Here is a 12,610-nt window from a genome sequence, read left to right as displayed (position 1 = left end):
AGTGTTCTTGTTTTGTCCAGTTATGTTAAGAGGTTCACAAAATTCTGATAACTTGCTCAAAAATTCTGTACAAATCATAATTTGTACACCAATCATAATTTGTACACCATAACAATTTGTGCCCAACATATACACTCAACTAATGACATCATGTGTTTTTTGCCTACAGGATTGTAAAAACAAGATCTAAATCTGCCTCAGATGATTTGGAAAATGGAAATGAGCCACCTCCTTTACCTGAGAAAGAAAAACGTCCATCACTTGTTAATAGTCAGGACTTTTTTACAAGTACACCTAATGCAAAATCAAGCCTGTCTTTGTCAGGTTATTCCACACCGTCAAACCAGTCTCCACATAACAGTTTGATAATACAAAATGATTCATTTAACAGTCTTATGGATTGTTCAAGTTCACCCTTAAGTGTATCACCACTAAGCCGATCGCCAAATAGTAGTATGAGCTCTGGGCTTAATCGCTCTTCCGAAGATTTGTTAGATAGTGCTAATTTAAGAGTTCGAACAGACAGTTTTTCTAGGGTTCATTCAGAATCAGGAATAGGTCTTATGAAGAAATTAACCACATCCCTGACCAAAAGTGCTTCACAATCTGACGGAACAATTGGTCAGGTTAACGAGTTGACGTTAAAAATCGATGAATTGACTAAAGGAATTGCTAAATTGACCAATCAGAATGGTGAAAATAATCTGCCACCATTACCGGTGAAACGATCGAAACCACAGAGACAGGCATCTATGTACGATAACGTGACAGATAGTGGAATTAATTTGAGTCGCATGGAAGCAAGGATGTCATCATCATCAACAAGCAGTTCACAGTCATTTTCTGGCTTTTCTATTTCTCAAAAGACAACTTCTGTGTCATACTCACATAGGACAAGTTCTCAAGAGACATGTTCTAGCTCTGAGGCATTCTCTAGTACAAGTCATTCAAGTATAGACAGCCTGCCAAAGCCTCCACCTCTTCCTCCAAAGAAAAAACACAGTAAGTTGTTTTCTGACAGTATAGATGTTTTGGTTATTTAGTTTTTGTATTGATTTCATGAAAAGCTCTCATTATCATCTTTAGAATTATAACAGTATTTAATTCCAAATGATTTCTGCTGTACATGAATGTGGCTGGGGATATAGATTTATTCTTCTCTGTTAATATATTTGTCCTAGTTTGGCATAAGGAATAAAAGTAATATGATATGAATGACCAAGAAAGCTATCTACCAAAGACCCCAAATGTTATAATGAATATCTTTACATCTTCAGCTCAATGAACAGTCTTCAACACGCTTAAACTGTAAAGTTATTTTCAGAAATTCGTTGTGATTTATTATATTTCTTTTCATCTATATTATTCTGCTGAGGACATCAGAAAACATGAGTGACATCTTTGTTACTTTTCAAAAGATTTGACCAGACAAACTAATATTAAAATCTGAGTTGAAATATAAAACTGAACCTTTGTGGTAAATTTTTTTTTTTAATGAATGTGTTGTTTAGTCATCTCTTATTATTGGGACGACATACATTCATGACATTTGTGTTTATCTTTATGTGTTGTCCTTTAAAGAAAAAAAATAAGAATACAACATTTATTGATTTGTTCATTCGTTCATGATTGAGCAAAATCCACATGTCAGAGTACACCTGTACATTTACATTTTCTATTTAAACTCTACAATTTGTGTAGATTCTTGTGCACATCAGGAAATCGCAAAAATTAAGTGCATTGATTTACACCTATCTTTAAATTGCACAACACTGTTTTGCTGTAGGAGATCTTACACAAGGGATATGCTGATGCTGTTGCTATGGTAATCATATCTTTGTCTATTTCAGTACAAGAATACATGAGGACATTTGGATCTTACTCCCAACCGTCAGCAACAATATCAGATTGTATATATTCAAGGCATTCTATGAACTTTTACGAGTCACAATGGCATGAAACACAGATAGAGATACAAAGTCCCTACCCACGGTCAAATACAATAAGTTTGTTATCCGATTTAAGTTCTGATTCATCCATTTCCGGTAGCGGTTTAGCAATACCTCCACTTCCAACTAAAAGAAAGGTAATTATGATATGGTGTGTTTCTGTTGTAATGGAATAGTATCATATTTAAACTATTTTTCAAATGTTTCATTTATTTGATCAACATAAATTAAGAGAGATAAAAAAACTTTTATCCCCTATTTCTTATTTAACGGTGGAAACATTATTCCAAAACATGACTAAATTGTTTATAATAAATCAATAAGACAAAATACATTGCTTGCTAGAATGAAGATTTTTTTTTTACCCTATTTATTTTAAACAAAAGGGTAGTATGAAGTGGGTCTATAATTTATATGAACCAATACTTCATGATAATAAACAGGGATAAAAAGCAGCTCTAGCTTTAATAGATCTTCATTGCTCCAAAGCAGTATTCCCAACATTAAACCAGCAGTTCTTATAGCAAGGGAAATAACTCCAAGAAATTACATAAGAGTCACATTCATAGTTCCTAAAACAGTTTTGGGAAAGGCATATAGTAGAATGTATATGATACTTTGATACATAATAAAATTGAGAATGGAAATGGGGAATGTGTCAAAGAGACAACAACCCGACCAAAGAACAGACAACAGCAGAAGGTCACCAACAGGTCTTCAATGCAGCGAGAAATTCCCGCACCCGGAGGCGTCCTTCAGCTGGCCCCTAAACAAATATATATACTAGTGATAATGAACGCCATACTAAACTCCAAATTATACACAAGAAACTAAAATTAAAAATAATACAAGACTAACAAAGGCTAGAGGCTCCTGACTTGGGACAGGCGCAAAAATGCGGCGGTGTTAAACATGTTTATGAGATCTCAACCCTCCCCCTATACCTCTAGCCAATGTAGAAAAGTAAACGCATAACAATACGCACATTAAAATTCAGTTCAAGAGAAGTCCGAGTCTGATGTCAGAAGATGTAACCAAAGAAAATAAACAAAATGACAATAATACATAAATAACAACAGACTACTAGCAGTTAACTGACATGCCAGCTCCAGACTTCAATTAAACTGATTGAAAGATTATGTCTTCATCATATGAATATCAGGCACAATCCTAAACCTTTTTATTGGTATTGAAGTATGGTAGAGATTTTTATATTTTTCAAATGTCTAACTTGTTCTGCTGAATTTATGTGATAAAAAATATCTGCCACATATATGCACAAATATAAAACATTTATATAAGTTTTTCTGACGAAAACAATCTTCAAATGACCTTAATGTTTGTTAAAATTCAATAATTTATCAACCAGATGTTGAAGAAAACATTCTTTTATATATTTTTTTTAATTTCTCTGCCTTTCCAGTATAGTGAAAATAGAGATTCAATGTCTTCCATTCAGTCTGATACATCTTTAGAATATCCAAGAGAAAAGGCAGCAAGTATGGTAGAGGGACCAACACAGGGAGCTACTGGTGACATGTAAGTATAAGGTACAAATAGGGGGAATATGTTTAGGGAGGAGAGGACAGCATTTGGTTCTAATAGACGTTATATAGTAAGTAGACAAAAATACAAAATTGAGTGACAAGATTTGGGTAATTTATTGAATTAGAGCAAATATGAAGATCTTCTGGTGTTATATTGAGTACATTTGTTTTTGTCGAGCAGTCTGATGTTTTAAAAAAAAGAGACCAGAGGTAGAGGGAGAATCAAAACTCAGAAATTGAAGAGAAAATCCTGACAAAAATAGAAAAATGGTGAAAAGACAAACAACAGTTTACAAAACACTACATAAAAAACAAAAAGACTGAGCAACACCAAAACATCTGGAGTGAAATAAAAAACAAAAAGACTGAGACCCACCAAAAATCTGGAGTGAAATAAAAAACAAAAAGACTGAGACCCACCAAAACATCTGGAGTGAAATAAAAAACAAAAAGACTGAGACCCACCAAAAATCTGGAGTGAAATAAAAAACAAAAAGACTGAGACCCACCAAAAATCTGGAGTGAAATAAAAAACAAAAAGACTGAGACCCACCAAAAATCTGGAGTGAAATAAAAAAAACAGGGGTGATAAATATAGGATATTGATCAAGGTGATAGGGTAGAGGTGGTATCATATTATTAATGAGAGGAGAGATGTCAATGAAACAGCTACCAAATATTACACAAACCATAATTTGATAAAAGAGGCTTGGAGCTCATTATTAAGTCGTCAACAAGTGTCTAATACTGATTAGGGATACATGAAAGAGTGGTTAATATTGATATAATCTAATGTTACATTTAAAGTATCAGTAATGGATTATATATAAGATGAAGGAGACATAAAAAACTGCCATAGAAATTTTTCACCAAACTTTTTACTGTAGCAATGAACACAAATATGAAAATTTAATAGTCTTTTAATGACCAATTCTGTTTTTTAGAGAGTTGAAAAGGTCATCATGTCCACCAGGTCATTTGAAGGACAAAATGGAGGCAACATTAAGTAGTTTACATAAACCAGAAATGCCGAGAGATGCAGACTCTGACTTTGCTGAGATAAATCCTTTAGATGATATAGATGTCTCTGACCAGCTCGTTAGGAAAAAAGATGTAATGAAATAGATTTAACTTACTGTGAATTAATTTATATTCGTTGGTACCAATTTTTGTGGATTGAGGAAAAATTGTATTTTAAATGGATATTTGATTTCGGGATTTTGGAGTAGTTTGTTTACAAGTCTATAGAAATTTATACTTTGTTGAACTTTTAAATTCAGAGTTTCTCTATACCCACGAAATAATGAAAAAAAACTTTGTACATAATAAGGACGTACTATGTAGATGTGCATATCGACAGGAAATTATGATTCAATTTTTTTTCTAGGAGTTATGCCCCTTTGAACTTATTGGCCTCTATATACTACAGTCCATCAGTCCTGTTCTTGTCATCGCAACTCCTCTGAAACCACACAACAGAATTTCATGAAACTTTGTAGATAATAAGGACTTAATATATAAATGTGCATATCCACAAGAAATTTTTATCAATTGACTTTTGTAGGAATTATGAGTCTGTGACACTTAGGCATCTCGTGAGATTTTGTTTGCTCAGTGTCAATATGGGGGCGTGGGGTATGTGAGCATGCTCACAAAGGTTCTTTAATTATAGATCTTTTTATGGATGTAAGCTAGAATTTCCTAAAAAAAAATATACATATTTCAAAAATTTCTAGTTTACAATGATGTCTTATGAAATTGATGGGAAGAACATTATCGTATTAAAATGTTTTTGTATAAATTTATTTCATTGAAAGGAATTTCAAGTCTATTTTAATGATACCAGTTGTAATGATGTAAAGCTAAAGTTAGTATGATTAGTAGTGAATAAATGTCTAACTGAAGTAAAACCTAAAGTCTTTTCTCCTGTGCTCTTGTTCATTTTTCTATGCCTTCGTATTAAAGTCAAATATGTGTCTATCTATTATAGTCTGAAGACGGACCAGAGATAAGAGGTGGTTCAGTCGATGCTATGATCGTACATGCCTCTGCAGTAAATAGAAATGGTATGTTTATCTTTTGGAGAATAATCCCGCGTTTACTTACAAGCAGGGATTTTCAGAAAATTCTATATGTATAAAACAATTTTGAGTTTTGACCCTAATTTCAAAATGTGTTTTTTGTTGTGACGAAAAAAATCAACAGGAAAAGGTTTTTTATATCCTGCAATGGGGACAAACTCGAAATTTATGTATTGAAATGACATAAAATGAGAAATCAAAATATAAATATATGTGAACGTCTCTGCAGTTTCTAAAGAAGGTGTATAATATGAATACTTGTTATGAGCTTGTGATTTTGGAGGTTTGCAAATGCTTGAATGTTCAAGTTCATATTATATTAGTAAATATTAAGTAGAAAAATGAAAAATTGTAAATATTGGTGGAGGTTTTGAATGTTTTCAATTATATATATATGATAATGTTGGAATGAATTACATACCCAATGTATATGTGTAGATATCATATAATGTCCTTTTGTAATGAACCTTAGAAAAGTCAGATATATTTTTCTGTTTATGTTGATCCTGCCACATTTTACCTGGAGATATTAGTGGTGTGGGTAGTGTTTCATCCTCTGTACGCATAAGTTTGCCTTCCTTTGCTAGTCACCATTTTTAGTGCAGAGTGCCATTCATTTCTAGAAAAGACCCCTATTTTTTTTAAAGGTTTTTCTTTGGTGTATATTAATTTTCTTGGTGTATTTTGATTCCGGCATGGAATCAACCCTGTTTTTACCTTCCTTCCTTACTTCTTGACCTTAAATAATTGAACTGTTGACCCCATAAATTTATATAAAATTTAATGGAATATCTAAATGCTAGAATACACTTCAGAGTTCTTAACATGTTCTTTACAGAGATCCTTTTATAGTTTATCTTTCATTCTCCTTTTTCAAGTCTGTGTTTTTTTGTAATTGCTAGAAGCATTTTGGTGACCTTTAGAAGGGTATATATTCACTTTCTTATGCGTTAAGTGAATATTTGTCTTATTGGTATTTATACCACATCTCATTTTTTTTTTGTATTGTATATTTCAGAAAAGATTGATAAAATAAATATGTGAATTTGAACAATATAAGTCATAAATTCCTGCAAAGGCTATTCATTAAAAAATGTAAATGATTGAAAGTTTTAAAATTTGCACATTTGCACTGTTGATTAATGCAAAGGCATAAATTTTCACTAAAGTATACAAAGACTTCTTTCAGACCTCATACATTTAATGTGTATGTAAGGCCTAAGTTATATTGATTTTTCATTGTCAAAAACCCATCAATTGATTTAATGATTTTTCTGCTAGCCATATTTTACTGCAAGTAATATATTTATGATCTTACAATTACAACATCTTTGAATTTTTAAAAAGGGTCTGAAAGTGAATCTGTTAATCAAGAGGGTAAGTTAACCTTTAGAGTGACCTTTTTCAATGACCAATCACAGATGAGTATTATTGTTGTGAAACAAAACAGTCACTATGACTGTGTCTCTGTTGTGACTGTTGTCTGAAATGGCTCACATTACTTATTATAAAATGACTGTCATGCTGTCCAAAATTGTCCTGTAACCAATTCTCCATTTTCTATCAAATACAATTTGCTTAAGCTTTGCTGAATTGCTTGCCTATTTATTCCTGCAGTCCTTCCTCCTAAGTTTGCCTAAGAACAAACAGTATTGCTGAGCCATTTCAATGTTTAGTGCATGCTAGTATAAGACTTATGTTTTCTGTACCATTTATATCGATTTATTAACTGTGAACCAGCATTAGCAAAACCCTCAGTGAAATGTTACTGTGTTCTCCTGTATGTATATAAACATCATTTGTCACATACTAAAACAAAAGTACTGATTTTCTTCCGACAAACAAGTCACAAGTTTGTTCACTTATTGTCTTTAAAAATCCTCAATTTGAAGATTACAGAATTTTAGGACCACTTTGTTATTAGATCCATGGGCAAAAGGCCATTCTTTTATTTCTGTGGTATTTATAATTCTGTACCTTGAACTTTTGATTTATTTCATTAAATGAATGATAAATTCTTCTAGCATCCTAGAATCTCTCAATTTACACTGATACAAAAAGTTGATATCAGTTCTCTGACTGGCCTCAGCTGATATCATGTAGTATTTCTACAGAGTCTCACAGATGTGCAGAATTAAGCCAAAGCAGCAATGCTATTTAGATATTACAAAGCGCATTTACTGTTAAATGATGCTGCATTGATATAAGCATTGATATATTTTGATTTTTTTAAAGCTTTAATAATAAAACTGAAAAAAATTCTCAAATGCTTGTTAGTATAGTCTGATTTCTCTAAAATTACGATTTTCATGTCTGTTTTTAGCAGTCTGTCAAATTTTACAAAGTGAAAAGCATTATCCCACGAAAGTAGGATATTTCTTGTCTTTCCTTACCTTTAGTTACTGCTAATTAGAAATGCTGAAAAAAAAGTATGGTTGATAAAAAAAAATGTTGTCTTCTGAGAAAAGGTTCTAAGATCTGAAGGTAATGAAATGACCCCCAAACATTGAATACATTTCCTAAACAATAAATAATATAGGCTATTTTCACATTTGTGACATAATTTAGTTATGATTTAGGAGTTATTTTCCTTTTTATAACACTGTTTCTAGCTCTGTGGAGAATACATGTGTACATAATTTACATATAATCTATAGAAAAATGATTATTTGTGACTTATATACATAATTCATGTAATACCTATAGAATTTGCATCGGGTTGTCTACTTTCTCTTTATAAGAGAAACAGCTCTAGTTTGCTTCTTGTCTAAGGGGAAAAACTCTTAAAATACAGCCATAATTTGAAATGAAGTATTTAAAATAAAGGGATAATATTTTTTTGCATGCAATATTTATCATTATAGATGTATACGTATATGTATTGATTGAAGGGTATTAGGTGTTTGCATGGAGTAGATAGTCAGCTGGTATTGTTTAGCAAAAGCTCAATTATAAAGAAATGATATTCTATTGAGTTTCCTTTTATCTTATCATTTATTTTCATAAACATTGAGGAAAATAAAAGATACAAATCATGTCATGAAATTGTTCAAATACTTTACTGTCAATTTTTTTCATCAATCCTCCTTAACTCAGTTACTTTTTTTTTTGGTAAAAATATTTTGTATATCTTTTGAAAATACATTAAATTGCTACATAATAGTTATATTCATCAAAAGAAGTGTTTTATATATATACCATAAGCATATATAAGTTATCCTAAAAAAAACTATTTTCTCTACAGATTTCCTATTTCAAGAAGCGTTTCTGACAACGTACAGAACATTCATCACTCCTACCGAGTTAATGGACAAGTTACTATACAGATTTCAGAAGTTCCATCATGCTCCAGATAAAAAGAAGAAAGTGGCGGGTAATGGCTTTGCCTTGTTGATACGGATCATTGATGAAGTCAGGTATATACTGTTACCAAATAAGGCAGATGATTTCATTTTATGTCTACTTTAAATTGATAATTTCATCAGTCACCTAATGTTCTGTCAATGCCTTATTTGAATAAAAGGAGATTGGGATATACTTAAATGAGACAGGAACCCAACATCACAAGCAACCAAAAGGCATTAAGAAGTCAACATACAGTTTTCAACAACAGACAGGTGTCTATATGTAATAAGTCAAGCTTGAAATCGTCCTGATGATAAGATATTGAAAATATCCCCTCACTTAAATTTGATCTACATTCATGGTCAGGAAAATTGCTAAAAAATATCACCGGTTTTACTCTAGAAATTGTGAATTCTGCATTCAGCAGTATTTCATAGTCTTAGCTACCATTGCAAAAAATCAGACTGAATGAACAAAAAATACTTGTCTAGAGTTCTCCTTCTGGCTGTAATGTTCATGCCTGAAAATGCCAAAAGTTTTTATTGCCAATTTTTAGGTATTAATCATGACAAAATTGCAGGAATCCCCATACTGCTAAAGTCAATGTAAATAAAATAGTTAAAAAGAAATGAAATTCTACCTACCAACTGTATTTTCTATAGGAGAAAATCCTTAACATACATAAATGGTCTTACCTTGCTTAAAATCTTTGTCTGAAGTAAAGACTTCTCACTAGTTAGTTAGCCAACCACATATGGTTGTGAAAGTTTTAGGCAAATGCATCTTCATGTATTGCACATTTTTATCTTTATTCTTTAAAAAACATTTTCTTGACACAAATTTTTTCATTGGAATGTATATAAAAAAAACAAAAATCTTGAATCAGACACATTAAAATGATCCATCCTTACCATGCAGGTGAAATAGTACAGATCTTCTTCACACATAAAGATTGATAAATGTTGATTTTTCTTATTCAGGGCCAATGAATTAGCTGAAAACACAACCAAAAAGATAATGGATTTAGTTTTTGAACTGTTATGTCAAGGTGACTTGATGTTGGCAAAAATTCTACGTAAAAAGATAATAGAAAAGTGTGAAAGTAAACAGACAACTGCTGATATTTTTCCTTCCATGACAATTATGTCGTCTATATCATTACAAACTAGGTGAGATATTTTAAATTAGGAATTTATCTATTATTTCTTTCAAGAGGGTTTTATCTTACAGTCACTGACGTTATTGATAATTCTTTGGATTTTATGTCAAATTAGCTAGAATTGTTACTGCTAGGAGGACCTATTATACATAGTATTTTCTTCTGTTTTTCATCATTTCATAAAAAAAACAATTTGATTAAACGGAAATAATGGCATATGACAATGAGACAAAACAAAACAAAACAAAAAACCAAAATACATCAGTCAACATACAATATTCAAAAATAGACAAGTGTCTATACAATATGCCAAGCTGTTAACCTGAAAGAATCCAGCAAAGTTGTAAATAAATTTAATAGTCTATCAGAGATCTGCTATCAATACTGAATTTCTCATATGACAAAACACCTTTAAGGTATCACTTCTATAAATAAAAAGAACCACTATCGAAGGCTTCTGAATTTTGACTGACAGATGATGATGTGGCAGAGTTCAACTATTTTGAAACTCATTTATTTTTATTTCATTGTCAAAATATTCAATTTATTTTAGTCTGTTCTTTTAATTTTTTACAGTCCCTCAGATATGTTACATGTGAAGTCACATGACATTGCTGAACAAATGACATTGTTAGATGCTGAATTGTTCCAAAAAATTGAGGTAAGTTGTCTTGAGTACTTCAGATAATTCCCAACTCAACCAACAGAGCTACACATCCTATGTAACAGAATTTCAACATTTGTTACGTCATACCTAGGATGAGGAGTATAATTGACCATCTTCAGGATAAACCACCATTGTGTAGATGCTGAAAAAGAGTAGGCTCATTGCTGCTTCTACAAAAGGTTATATTTGATGTTCTTATCCAGCTAGTGGTCTAAGAAGTCAAACTACTGTATCACTAGCCAGTCAACACTGAGGTTGTGAGTTCGAATCCCGCATGGGGCAGATGCACTCGACTCCAATCTTAATTGACTAAGATTGTCAGTTTTCCTACGGAAGGTCTGTGGTTCTCTCCGGGCAATCTGGCTTCCTCCACCAATAAAAACTGACCGCCACGAAATAGCACAATAGTGTTGAAAGTGGCGTTTAACACCAATCAATCAATCTTATCCAGCTATATTTAGTAGTTTTTCTCCATTTGGATCTTAATTTATATTTTTTTTACAATTTTCATATATTCATGTATTGAAAATGCAGGAATTTTTTTTGTCAGTAGATGTTCAGCAAATTACAATCGAGGGCTCACTATATGTACATGTATATATTCTGTTATTTTTATTAAAATGTTTTATGAATAAAAATGTTCACTTCTAATTGGCAATGTTATATAACTGTAGGCAGAGTTTTCTTATCATTACATTACATGAAACAATTATATTTGTATTTTTCTGAAGTGACAGAAAATTATATTTGAACAATTACAATAATGCTGAGCATTTTGATAATTTTGAAAAAATAGTGATGATAATGGAGAATTTGCTGATTAAAATGAATGCTTTGCTTTATATAGATTCCAGAGGTATTATTATGGGCCAAAGAACAGTCAGAAGAACAAAGTCCTAATCTTACAACATTTACAGAACACTTCAATAAAATGTCCTACTGGTATGTACTCTATATATATTTGTTTCAAAATGATTCATTAAAATGTCATACCAATATGTATAGTTATTTTCAGAACCCCTAAATGAAATGTCATTCTGGTATTTAATCAAAACAGATACATAATTTGTTGCTAATTCTGTTGTTTAAGTGGTAAAAAAAATTTAATAAAAAATTGTTCAAACACATAGAAATCAGTATCATATGGTTTTGGTGTTATATGCTCCTGCCGCTAGACGATGGGGACTTTTAAGTTTTACCCTTGTCTGTACATATTGAAATTTGTTTCCTTTCTTTTAATTTTACTTTCACCTTTCTTGAGTTATAGAATTGAGAATTGAAACGGGGGAATTTGTCAAAGAGACATCAACCCAACCAAACCAAAGATGTGGCAGGGTTAAACATGTTTTGTGAGATCTCAACCCTCCCCCTATACCTCTTGCCAATATGTCTCTTTTTAAAGGAAAAATGGCTGAATTTGCCATTTCTGCACTCTTAACTTTAGTTTGCCTCAACCAAATGTTATGAAACTTATATATACAATGCTTGTAATCACCAAACACAGATCAAATCTGAGTCCCATGGACACATCCTTCTTAAATTTTTGGTTTTTTGTTTTTTTCGTTTTATCTTTGTTTGTTTTGTGTGGTTTTTTTTGGGGGGGGGGAGGGGGTCCCATTGATATATTTATGTTTAAACTATTTTTTAATAATTAATTGAGCATGTTAAAGTAATTATCTTATATACCTTCACCTTTGTGAAAAGTGAATCTTGTCATTGAAATTTATTTGGTTGCCAATAATTTATTTCTTTACATTGTTATACGCCCGTTTACCGGACGTATTATGGTTTACCGTTGTCCGTCTGGCAGTCCGTCGTCAACATGTCAGATATTAACTCAAAAACGCTTTAACCAATTTGCA

The 12,610-nt window shown here is 31.7% G+C and overlaps 1 protein-coding gene across 13 annotated transcripts in view; it reads left to right on the top strand.

The window, feature by feature from the left end:
• Nucleotides 1-12,610, top strand: part of LOC127729032 (rap guanine nucleotide exchange factor 1-like) — a 69,500-nt gene that overhangs the window by 44,106 nt on the left and 12,784 nt on the right. For 12 of the 13 annotated variants that reach the window (XM_052236640.1, XM_052236642.1, XM_052236639.1 and 9 more), the window contains 10 exons: nucleotides 170-1,002; nucleotides 1,851-2,086; nucleotides 3,373-3,488; nucleotides 4,441-4,609; nucleotides 5,487-5,562; nucleotides 6,925-6,954; nucleotides 8,822-8,993; nucleotides 9,903-10,091; nucleotides 10,658-10,742; nucleotides 11,596-11,690. In XM_052236640.1, coding sequence (XP_052092600.1) covers nucleotides 170-1,002; nucleotides 1,851-2,086; nucleotides 3,373-3,488; nucleotides 4,441-4,609; nucleotides 5,487-5,562; nucleotides 6,925-6,954; nucleotides 8,822-8,993; nucleotides 9,903-10,091; nucleotides 10,658-10,742; nucleotides 11,596-11,690 — 2,001 coding nt within the window. The remainder of the gene's footprint in view (nucleotides 1-169; nucleotides 1,003-1,850; nucleotides 2,087-3,372; nucleotides 3,489-4,440; nucleotides 4,610-5,486; nucleotides 5,563-6,924; nucleotides 6,955-8,821; nucleotides 8,994-9,902; nucleotides 10,092-10,657; nucleotides 10,743-11,595; nucleotides 11,691-12,610) is intronic. The other variant, XM_052236641.1, reaches the window with a different exon arrangement.

This window comes from Mytilus californianus, unplaced genomic scaffold (assembly GCF_021869535.1).
Source record: "Mytilus californianus isolate M0D057914Y unplaced genomic scaffold, xbMytCali1.0.p SCAF_2, whole genome shotgun sequence".
In the NCBI taxonomy this organism is placed as follows: Eukaryota; Metazoa; Mollusca; class Bivalvia; order Mytilida; family Mytilidae; genus Mytilus; species Mytilus californianus.
The sequence above is the reverse complement of the archived record's forward strand: the minus strand, read 5'-3'. Positions and strand labels throughout refer to the sequence as shown.